Source organism: Amblyraja radiata, chromosome 27 (genome assembly GCF_010909765.2).
Source record: "Amblyraja radiata isolate CabotCenter1 chromosome 27, sAmbRad1.1.pri, whole genome shotgun sequence".
NCBI classification, from domain to species: Eukaryota; Metazoa; Chordata; class Chondrichthyes; order Rajiformes; family Rajidae; genus Amblyraja; species Amblyraja radiata.
Genome location: NC_045982.1, coordinates 15,658,678 through 15,671,056, shown reverse-complemented (window position 1 = coordinate 15,671,056; position 12,379 = coordinate 15,658,678). Strand labels below are relative to the sequence as shown.

The following is a 12,379-nucleotide window of genomic DNA, read 5'->3' as shown; positions in this document are numbered from 1 at the left end:
GGCTGCTGTTATGAGCAAGTGCATAGTTTGTGAGGTATGATATCTTAGCTCTTTTGCAGGGCTTTCATGTGCCCCAGATGTATGCGCTAAATGCTCTCAATATCATTTTGAATGTTCTTTCTCCAATTTCAAGTGGTCATGGGCCAATGGTTGCTAAGAGTCAGTGAGGAACATGCATTTTTTCAAGAATGTCACGGTGACCCTTAAATCTTCCTCTGCCTGCACAGTTAATCCCATTCCACAATACAGCTTGGACAGAGTGCCTTCTTTCGGAGTCTGGTGTTGGCCACATACGTAGTGTACCAGCCTAAAATAGCTGACTGAGAGTAATTAGGATTTAAATGCTGGGCATGTTGACCTGGGGGAGAATACTAATGTCAGTTCACTTATTCTTCTGGTCAATTTGTAAGATTTCTGGAGAGAACATATAGGAGGGTGGGAATCACTGCTGCTTGGGAGAATATGAATCTTCTGCCAGATCTGAGGCCTATTGATTATCTGAATGCAAGTTGCATACGAGTTGCTCAACAAAAATTAAATGTTATGGTTTTCTGTCACTCACCAATCGACTAATCTCTTCCTGCCTGTCTGGCGCTGACCGTGCGGTTGCTTTGATCATTGTTGATGTCTGATTGTCTGTGAGTTTCTTGATACATCGCTGCCCAGGTACTATGTTGCAGACCTTCAAAAGAGAAGTAATTACAACTCTGCATAAGTCATCCTTCACAGCAATGCAACCAATGAAATAAGGATCATCGAGAGTTCAACTGGGCATCATGTTCACTGGGCCGAACGTCCCGTTCCTACGCTGTTCGTACTGTTCTATGTTCAAAGCTATGCAAAATATCAGAATAGCTAGGGAGAAAGATCAATAACAGGGCATTGTGACATCCATATTGAGGCTAATAAAGAAGAGTTAAGTAAGTTAAGCTATTTAGAAAGTAAGAGAAGCCAGGAGGTGAATTAAAGAAAAGCCACATTGCAATAATCTCTCACCTCAAGAGGTAGGTAAGTGTGCTTCTGCTCCTGTCCCACCTGTAGACAGGGTAGATGTGGGTATTTCAGCTGCAGGTTGTATTTCTGTTTGAAATATTGCGCTACTGTGCATTCCACAGTCTGTCCACTTTCCAACTGCAGTGGGAAACTAGCAAAAAAAAAAAATCAGTTTGTTATTTTACACATTGACAAATATATAAACATGTAGGCTTTCTTTAGATACACAGATACATAGAAAATAGGTGCAGGAGTAGGCCATTCGGCCCTTCGAGCCTGCACCGCCATTCAATATGATCATCGCTGATCATCCAACTCAGTATCCCGTACCTGCCTTCTCTCCATACCCCCTGATCCCTTTAGCCACAAGGGCCACATCTAACTCCCTCTTAAATATAGCCAATGAACTGGCCTCAACTACCTTCTGTGGCAGAGTTCCAGAGATTCACCACTCTCTGTGTGAAAAATGTTTTTCTCAACTCGGTCTTAAAGGATTTCCCCTCTATCCTTAAGCTGTGACCCCTTGTCCTGGACTTCCCCAACATCGGGAACAATCTTCCTGCATCTAGCCTGTCCAACCACTTAAGAATGTTCTATAAGTTTCTATTCCTTAATTTAACAAGGTTAAAGCTAATTGTGTTGGACTCCCATCAACCTAACCCTTAATTTCACTTGCCTTGTGGTTTCCCCATCCTCCATTCAGGCAGAACCCAAAGGTGTGCAACCTGTATATTTTATTGGACGTTGAAATAAGCTTCCAGACTTGCACTCCATAATTATTGACTTCTGCATTAATGCTTCTTTCTTGTCCTCTTTGCTGTTATCTTCATTCATGTTGCATCCATAATGGAATCCTCCAGTGCTTAGTTCGTTGCCCTAAGGTGTTCCACTTTGCAAGTATAAACTCTAAATATCACTTATCTCCATTTCACCATACAGCAACGTTTCATGTTACTGCCATGCTCAGCAATTTCACTGCAACCATTTCCATATTAATAATTTATCACATATAAATCTGAAAATAATTTAAAATAAACTTGTTTGCCTTCCAGTGGCAAGAGTAAATAATTTGTCATGTCAGGCAATTAAGGTGAATGGAAACGCAAGATACTGCAGATGCTAATCAAGATGATTGGATGCATTTGATTTTTGTAATGATGGGGAAAGGATTCAAAGCGCAGGCTGATAGAATTACCCGGAGAAGAAAGAGGAGAAGGAGGAGGCGTGTGTAGAATAAACATCAGCACAGGCCTGTTCAGCCAAATACACAAGAAACAGAAGGCATTTATTCAGTCACGTATTTGCTTTGCTATTCAAAATCATGTCTGATATTTTATCTCAGAGAACCCTACCTGCACAAACACACTAAAAACAAATCCAATCTCTGCTTTAAATATACTCAACAATTAAGCCTCCACAGTCAATTTGAATATATAGCTTCAAATTTTCACGATCACTCATTTCTGTCCGGTCTACGACACTTTGATCAAGAGACACTGGACCCTCGTCATATACTGACTTACTATCTATTGATATGCAAATTTACAAGATTGGCTTCATACCATTGGTAAATGTAGTATATTCCTCCACAGCTTTCATCTGCATTGTCTGATTAACCCTCATGTGTATGGTCATGATATAAAAGTAAAGATTTGGACCGAGATGAAGAGAAATTCCTCATCCAAAGAGTGGTAAACCTGTGAAAGTCTCTAACACACGTAGTTGAATCCAAAAGATATAATCTAGGGGAAAATCAGGAAGAGTGTAAAAAGGATCATGAGATATGTGGAGAAGGCAAAGATCAGGGTACTGAATTTGGATGATCAGCTATGGTCATACTAAATGGCAGAGGAAACCTGAATGGACAAAAACATCTATTCCTCCTCTGTTCGTATATTTTTGGTGAATGGATGAGGCTCGAAGAGACAAAAAGCCTGTTCTTGTTTTAATATTATTTTGCTTAACTCATCTAGAAATTAGCTAACCTGAGTTTTTGAGTTGCAAAATTAATCCATAATAATCTCAACATTCTTGTTGTCATTTAATAATCCCTCAGCAATGCTTTGCCATAATCTGCTCGTGAAAACATGGTTGATGGTCATTGTAATCCATCCTCGCATTACATGACTACTGTATTTTAGAATTTTTTTCTATTTCCTTCCACTTTTTACTCTTCCCAAATGTATTTCTGTTTCTGTTACAACTTCTAATTATTCTACAATTTCCTGAAATCATCCAAAATCCATGATATCAATTATCATCCAATTGAACCTTTGTTTTATGCACACACCTGATGCATATACTTCATTCTTTTGATTATAGTTTGGATATATGATTGCAAATCCACACATTATTGTTTCAGGGTATACTAAATGGTCAGTCTAATCTCACTCAGTTCTTCAAATTCCTAATTGTATACAATCTACATTTAATCCTACATGAGCACCCATTGGTGACCTGTAATTCTGGAATCAATGACCTGACCTGAAATCTAACAGAAAATCTCAATATTATTTACACAAACCAGCACACAAATTATTTAAATTTTATCACATTAATTGGAGGTAACTTACGTTTGGTGACTGGCAGGCCGACGTGTAACATTACACACTCGATATTTCCTCTTCATCTGTCCACAGTGAGTAACCTCCACTTTTAAACCTGGAGAGACCAGAAGAGAAAGATCACGAATTGGAACATTGGATATTCCCGAACAGCTCAATTGGTTAGGGAAGCGAATCACTGACTCCAATGATCCAATACTGATGTTTTGGTTTATATTGTGCAAGGTCACATTGAATGTAGAAATTATCAGCCAGTACTTCTGAATACCATCCAGGGATGTTTGTGGGAAGTGCATAGGTTGAGTCCATGGCAAATGGTCAAAAGTGTTGTTAGCCATAATTAATTATCATCCATATTTATCATTCAGAAGGTGGGGGCTGGTGAACACTATCTTGAACTAATACATCATTCTTGTATTCCCATTATTATTAGTAGTTCATAAGTTCTTGGAGCAGAATAAGGCCATACGGCCCATCAAGCCTACTCTGCTATTCAATCATGGCTGGTTTATCTTTCCCTCTCAACTCTATTCTCCTCCCTTTGCCCCATAACCCCCGACACCCTTACTAATCAAGAATCTGTCAATCTCAGTCTTAAAAATATCCATTGACTTGGCCTCCACAGTCGTCTGTGGTAATGAATTCCACAGATTCATTACCCTCTGACTAAAGAAATTCCTTCTCATCTTCTTTCTAAAGGTAAATCCTTTTTTTCTGAGACTATGGCCTCTGGTCTTAGACACTCCCACTAGTAGAAACATCCTCTCCACATTCACTCTATCCAGGCTTTTCACTATTCAGTAAGTTTCAATGAGGTCCCCCCCACATTCTTCTAAACTCCAGTGAGTACAGGCCCAGTGTAGCCAAATTCAAATGCTCATGATATGCTAACCCAGAGTTTTTCAGCATTTACACCGAACAACAGGTGAATGTTGTGTATTTCCAAGTCCTGACTTTATGTGGCTTGAAAGTAAATTTACAGTTGGTAGATTTACCCAGCCTAACCTTGCCGAAGTGGGAGAGTCAAAGGTTTGGGCAATGCCATTGAAGTAGTTTGGCAAATAATCCCAGAGCGCTTGATATGACATACATAATAGCCAAAGCACACCTGCAAATGAGGAAGTGAGCGGCTAGGTTGGTGGATTAGGTTTGGTGGATGGCATTAAGTTCCTTGAGTTTTGGAACCTTATTTGCCCATTAAAATTTCTCCAGAATTGAATGTTCTGATTTTTTATATTTAAATAATCCAGTTGTTTAATAATCATTAATACAAATACTACTTTAGAATTCCTAATTCATTTAATTAATGACATTAATCAAATTCCTGGTTTATTGAAATTTGAATTCACATCACAGGATCATTGGTTCAAGCCATTAACTTAACCATAAAACTATCATATCCACTTAAGCCAGACAAATAGTAGAGTATTCCATTGCAATAATGAGTTGTGCTTTCTAGATGTTAAGTTTTGTGCTGAGCCACTTACCCAAGAACACCCAAGCTGTAATCAGCTCTTGCATCCGCAGTACTTTTCAAGCTGGTGTAGTTAAATTGCTGATCAATTACCAAATTTGATAATGGAAGCTTTAGCAGGGTGACTTTGTTACTTTGAAGTTGGTTATTGTCTGATGTTATATTACTTGTGGCACAATATTACTTATCACATATAAAGCTATGACTGACTGTTGCAGACTTGCTCACATATTCTATTTACCATTACAATTTCATGGTTCCCTTTTTTTGAATTCTGAAGCATTCCTGATCTTCAGGTTCAGTGCTTTTTCTGGCAACTTCAAGAGCCTTTTCCTTTGATTTTCAGGCTATCATTCATTTCATCACTGGAACACTTTTCCTAATGTGTTTGCATGCCCAAAAGAAAGGGATATTTGATGTCATTAATTTAACAAATGCTTTGCAGTTTCCCATTGTCAACTTTGCTCGAAATATACGGAGCAGATTTAGCAGCAAGTATCATTGCAGCAAGGGTATCTTAACATAAAAGGGGGATCAGTAAGTGTTTTCTTGAAACAGGGAAGGGGGGGCGGGTAATAGAAGAATGCGCAATTACAAAATAACAAGACATTAATGGGGCTTTTTCACGGGGCGAGTTGACGCAAGATGTCACCAGAGTGAAGTGGTCGTGGTCCAGCACGAGTTTCGCACGATATAACGGGGGGTAGATATAGAGTTCCCACGGTACACGGCATTTCTGTTATTTGTGCGAGTGACTTGTCCGTCTCCCGAGCTTTCCTGTTAATCTTGAGTGAACATCGTGAACTGTAGTGTTGTTAATCACGTGGCACAAATGATGTTACTTTGTTTTCACACACTATATTGGTTTTTTTCACACACTATATTCCTCCCTTGGTTGAATTGGCTCATTTGGAGACATGCCTATACTAAGTATTTTCGAGTACAGGGTGGTGGTTATTTTCATTGACGCGCTGTATGCAGCAGCCCACTATGTGCATCGAGAACGCTTGCGTGAAGGCAGAAGGGTGAGATTAATTAAAAAGAGAATTAAGAGGAAGTCTCACTGGGTGAAGCCCATCTTTCAACGGAGACCTTCCCTCAATATGTGCCAGAAGTCGTCTTTTTATTTTGTCAAATAGGAATAAAGACTTTGTCTCACATTGACCGTGATGGTTGTCTTATTTTATTATCTACTGAGAGGTGAAACTTTCAAACGTTTAACCAGTCAGTAGACAGACAATAAATAGTAACAATCGAGCCATAAATGGAGAGGTGAAGGGAACAACGCTGTGTGCAAGATAATATTTAAAATCATGCGAGGAATCGATCGGGTAGATGCACAGTCTCTTGCCCAGAGTAGGCGAATCGAGGACCAGATTACATAGGTTTAAGGTGAAGGGGAAATGATTTAATATGGATCTGATTAAATACTGTCAGTAGTAAACCCGATCAAAAACAACATCAGGACGTCTATTAAACACCAGAGATCCCAGTAAACACCTAGCCGAGACTTATTACAGGTCTAGTGGAAAGACACAAAGCGCTGGAGCAACTCAGCCGGTCAGGCAGCATCGCTAGACAACATGGATAGATGATGTTTCGGGTCGGGACTTCTTCAGCGCTGAGTTACTCCCGCATATTGTGTCTTTCCAATGCAGATTAGCGTCTGCGATTCTTTGCTCCTGCATTACGGGGTCTATCTCGATTCCCGATAAAGTCTAAAACCCATCCTCCAGAGTTCTCAGCCCAGGGCGCCCATAAACAAGCCCTTAACTCCACACTGGGGACAGAGGCTGAGAGGTGTACAAAACCATGAGACGAACAGGCAGGGAAATAGACAGAGTCCAGGGTAATATATGTCCTTTGCCCACAGAGGGGATTCGAGGACCAGAGGGCATAGGTTCAAGGTGAGGGGGGGAAGATCTAATAGGAATCTGAGTGAGGGGTAACATTTTCGCACAAAGGGTGGTGGGTGTATGGAACAAGCTGTCAGAGGAGGTAGTTGAGGCTGGGTCCATCCCTACATTTAAGAAACATTTAGACAGGTACATGGATAAGACAGGTTGGGAGGGATATGGACCAGACGCAGGCAGATGGGACTAGTTTCGATGGGACATTTTGGCCGGTATGGGCAAGTTGAGCCGAAGGGCCGGTTTCCACACTGTAACTCGATAAAGCCAGTGAGTATACGATCTAAGATAGTCCGAGGGTCTCGAATGAGGTAGGTAGTAGTTCAGGAATGCTCTGTGGTTGGTGGTAGGATGGTTCAGTTACATAAGTGCTCAAATGTAGGCACCGTTTTCGCAGTGGAAGCTCCGAGACTGTGCAGCGGGCGATTGTCGTGTTGGCTGGGACTCCTGTTATCCATGCAGGGGATTGACCTCAGTCTGAAGAAGGCTCTCGACCCGAAACGCCACCCGTTCCTTCTCTCCAGATTTGCTGCCTGTCCGGCTGAGTTACTCCAAGCAACTGGTGTCTATCCTCAAAGGGCTGACCACCGGGCTGGATGTCGGGGCTGGCGTGTTGCGTTTCACAGACCGAACTGTCCAATTAGTGGTAACAGATGGGCACTGAGGGAAGTCCCCCCCCCCCCCTCTCTGTTTATCTGCCCTTTCTTTAACGTTTGTGCCTCTATGCAAGTATCTCGCGATCCATCCCAGACTGCCCATTTCTGCTCCCCCTCGTCTTTAATAACTACATTTCCCTAACAATTACTATCTTTGTTAGTTATAGGAGCAAAATTAGGCCATTCGGTCCATTAAGTCCACTCCGCCATTCAATCGCGGCTGATCTATCTCTCCCTCTCAACCACATTCTCTTGCCTTCTCCCCATAACCTCCTGACAGCCGCATTAATCAGGAATGTATCTATCTCTGCCCCTATTCTTCACCCTTTTGTCAGTAGTTTTGTTTTATTGGAGACGCGGGAGACAGCGGATGCTGGAATACTGAGCAAAACACGAAATGCTGGAGGAACTCGGTGCCTTTGTGTTTAAGAAGGAACTGCAGATGCTGGAAAATCGAAGGTACACAATAATGCTGGAGAAACTCAGCGGGTGCAGCAGCATCTATGGAGCGAAGGAAGTAGGCAACGTTTCGGGCCGAAACGTTGCCTATTTCCTTCGTTCCATAGATGCTGCTGCACCCACTGAGTTTCTCCAGCATTTGTGTGTGTGGGTGGGAGTAGGGGGGGGGGGAGAGAGATAAGGCAGCCTGAAGAAAGGGTCGCCTGTCCATTTCCCTCCGTAGATGCTGCCTGGCCCGCGGAGTTCCTACAGTCTTAGAAACTGCTTTAGACAAAAAGAGACACAAACTGCTGGAGTAAAATAGCTCAGCAAGTGAGGTACCTGAACACTCAAAAATGAAAAAGAATGAAAATGTGATTATTTCACCTCCCTTCAACTATTTTGTGTTTCAGCATGAGAGGGATTATAACATTAGAGACATTCATCTTGTAGTGATGTGTTAATGAAGAATTGCAGACATCAATCTGATAGTAAAAAATATATTTATTTAACAATGAGGTAAAACAAGCACTGACAATCAAACTGCTCAGTTACTCACCGTTCGCAGGAGTTCCCACGGTACCTGCAAGAGTTATTACGGATATCGCACTGGCCACTATGTTCATACAATGTTGCAATGCTCAACCACAAGTGTACAAGTCACTCTTGGAGAAATTCAAACTTTCTTGAATTTTCTCCCAAGTGACCAAGTTACACGACTACCTGCCGTTAGCGCCACGGTGGTCCACGGTGGTCCACGAATGCCGTACTGTTATCGCACGAGGTTCCCACGATGTTAAACTCTGGATCACTCTTGCGTCAAGTCGCCCCGTGAAAAAGCCACTTAACAGCTCTCAACAAGCCTGCAAAATCTTTTGTTATTCAGTGATTATCAGGAGGCTACCTGCTAACAGGAAATCCACGAAGGAATCTGCTCTCCAATCTGAATATTTATGTTACAATGTTTGTGCTTTCTACAAAAAAACTACTGGCAGCTGGGTTTTTTTCTCTCCAGTGTATGAATGGTTTTGTGGTATGGCTGGAATGCTGTTTTACAGAAAAAGCAGATCTGTTGTGCTTTGTCCACTGAATAAAGACAAATGCTGGAATGCAATTTCAATGATTATTATTCCCCCATCAAAATGCACATTGGTTGCTTCATGGCTGATTATCTGCTTATCCTTACTAAATTCCCACAAAAGAATGAACCAAAGAACTTGGTGTCGAAATATTAACAGCACAGATTCGCCTCAGAATATGCATACATATTGTAAAATTCAGTTTGTATGTTCTCCCCGTGACCGTGTGGGTTTTCTCCGAGATCTTTGGTTTACTCCCACACTCCAAAGACGTACAGGTACGTAGGTTAATTGGCTTGGTAAATGTAAAAAAAATTGTCCCTAGTGTGCGTAGGATAGTGTTAATATGTGGGGATCACTGGTCAGTGTGGACCCGGTGGGCCGAAGAGCCTGTTTACGCATTGTATCTCTGAACTAAACTTATGGCTTGGTTAACCATGATCCCTCAAGCAATTTCAATAAAACAGATTATTTGTTTCTCCAGCTTATTACATACTTGTAAAGACATTTAGTCCGAAGATAGACACAAAATGCTGGAGTAACTCAGCGGGTCAGATAGCATCTCTGGAGAAAAGGAATATGTGACGTTTCATGTCGAGACCTGTCTTCAGACTGAGAGGATCAAACCAGCATCTGCAGTTCCTTCCTGCACAAGACATTTGGTCCATTGAGTCAGATTCAGATTCAGATTCAGATTCAATTTTAATTGTCATTGTCAGTGTACAGTACAGAGACAACGAAATGCATTTAGCATCTCCCTGGAAGAGCGACATAGCAAATGATTTAAATAAATAATAATAAGTGATAATAAGTGTCCGGGGGGTGGGGGGGTGATTGGCAGTCACCGAGGTACGTTGTTGAGTCCATGCCAGCTTGCAGCAAAGAAACTCCATCAATCCAACTGCCCTTTACATTATGCTCCAATGGCTTGACAATTTATTCTCTCTAAAAAATGTTCTGCTTTTGATTATTTTCCATTTAACTATACCATGGGTCAATTTCAGTAGCCAATTATAAAAGTAGCCAGTGTACACATTTTGGACTTTTATTTGAATTTTTAGAGAATACTGGCAATTGCCACATTCACATTACAAAAGGACAAGCTTTAAAATGTTACTACATTGTGAAGTTGTAACGGAGTACTGCATTAATGAACAGTTACTAAAAATATTTGCTAAATAAGTGTAGCGGGTTTGCTAGATAAACTGAGCATTTTTCCTAACCCATACCTTCATGAATATCTTTGATGTCGAGGGATATGCTGCAAGTCCCCAATTTGCTGCTGTATTACATCATCGCTAAATATAAAAACAATGGTAAGAACAACTGCCAGGACACCTACCTTTAATTTCTTTTGTAAAACGGACTCTCTGAGAATCTGTAAGAGGCTTTGGCTGCTCATCAATATTCCTTATGTCAAGGACTTCACACATGAACTCAATCACTGGCTGGGCTTTGTAGAAAGCTGTTGCAGACACTACAATTGAAAGAAAAACAACTATGGTCAAGGGCTATTATAGTTACTATACTTGATCCAATGTAAAACACAAGACTGAAATCCAACATTTAATAGTGACTGGTGAAGATCAATATCAATGATCATATCCAGACCGTAAAGAAATATCATAATTTGCAGCACAACAGGATCATTAAAACAATGAAGGATTTTAGAACATTTAACAGAAAGCATGAAATTAATACAAAGAATTGCTATTATGGCATAGGGACTTCAGGAAGTTAGATGCTAGTGACTTACTATCTTTTTTGCAGGAATGGTCAGATTCACAATCCAAAATGATTTGAGGACCACTCAAGTGAAAATCCCACACTGAGCTCCAATGTGGATTCTTCAAGGATGCCAGAGTCAGAGCATCAACATCCTGCTGTGTTCCTCCAGTTATACTGGGAAAGCAAAGAGCTGAATGGGCAATGACTTCATTCATTTTGATGAACCTGACCAGCTCAGAGAAATACCAAATTCTAGGCCATTTACATTAAAAAAAAAAAGGATTTAATCAATTAAGTTAATTATTTTTAAATGTCTATTAGCGTTTAAATTATTTATTTTTTGATTTAACTTTTTAGAAACAAATTTATATTTAATTGAGGTTTAGGTTTATTAATGTCTTGTGTGCCAATGTACATTGTAAAGCTTTCTTTTACATGTTATCCAACCAAATTAGATAATACTATATATAAATACAATCAAGCCGAACTCAAGTATAATAGGTAGAGCAAAGGGATACAGAGTGCAGAATATAGTTCTCTGCATTGCAGTGCACCAATTCCAGCGACAATGCCCAATAACCGCAAAGGGTAGAGGTGAATCAGACAGTATCCTAGCTTATGGAAGAACCATTTAGAAGCTTGCTAACAAAGGAGAAATAACTGTTTCTAAGTCTGGTGGTGTGCACTATCAAGCTGATGTACTTTCGACCTTCTGCTGTTGTACAGGGCCATAGTGAGACCACACCTGGAGTATTGTGTGCCGTTGTGATCTTCAAATTTGAGGAAGGACATTCTTGCTATTGAGGGAATGCAGCGTAGGTTCACGAGGTTAATTCCCGGGATGGCGGGACTGTCATATGTTGAAAGAATGGAGCGACTGGGCATGTATACACTGGAATTTAGAAAAATTTGAGGGGATTTTATTGAAACATATAAGATTATTAAGGGATTGGACACGCTAGAGGCAGGAAACATGTTCCTAATGTTGAGGGAGTCCAGAACCAGGGGCCACGGTTTAAGAATAAGGGGTTGGCCATTTAGAACGGAGATGAGAAAAAAACGTTTTTACCCAGAGAGTTGTGAATCTGTGGAATTCCCTGCCTCAGAAGGCAATGGAGGCCAATTCTCTGGATGCTTTCAAGACAGTTAGATAGAGCTCTTAAAGATAAGGGATATGGGGAGAAGGCTGATTGTGGATGATCAGCCACGATCAAAGTGAATGGCAGTGCTGGCTCGAAGGGCCGAATGGCCTACTCCTGCACCTGTGTTTAAGAAGGAACTGCAGATGCTGGAAAATAGAAGGGTTGAAGAAGGGTTTCAGCCCGAAACGTTGCCTATCTCCTTCGCTCCATAGATGCTGCTGCACCCGCTGGGTTTCTCCAGCATTTTTGTGTATCTACTCCTGCACCTATTGTCTATTGTCTATTTACCCGACGGGAGTGGGGAGGAGAAGGAATGATCAGGCTGGGACAAGTCTTTGATTATGTTGGCTTGTGATCCCGAGGCAGCAAATAGCTTGGGTAGCTTGGGTCCTCTG

The 12,379-nt window shown here is 41.1% G+C and overlaps 1 protein-coding gene across 4 annotated transcripts in view; it reads right to left on the bottom strand.

Annotated features, from left to right (window-relative positions):
• Positions 1–12,379, bottom strand: part of LOC116988485 (protein argonaute-1) — a 72,012-nt gene that overhangs the window by 30,836 nt on the left and 28,797 nt on the right. For all 4 annotated transcript variants that reach the window (XM_033045228.1, XM_033045232.1, XM_033045231.1 and 1 more), the window contains 4 exons: positions 10,457–10,591; positions 3,567–3,654; positions 997–1,144; positions 563–682 (listed from right to left, as the gene is read on the bottom strand). In XM_033045228.1, the coding sequence (XP_032901119.1) occupies positions 563–682; positions 997–1,144; positions 3,567–3,654; positions 10,457–10,591 (491 nt within the window). The remainder of the gene's footprint in view (positions 1–562; positions 683–996; positions 1,145–3,566; positions 3,655–10,456; positions 10,592–12,379) is intronic.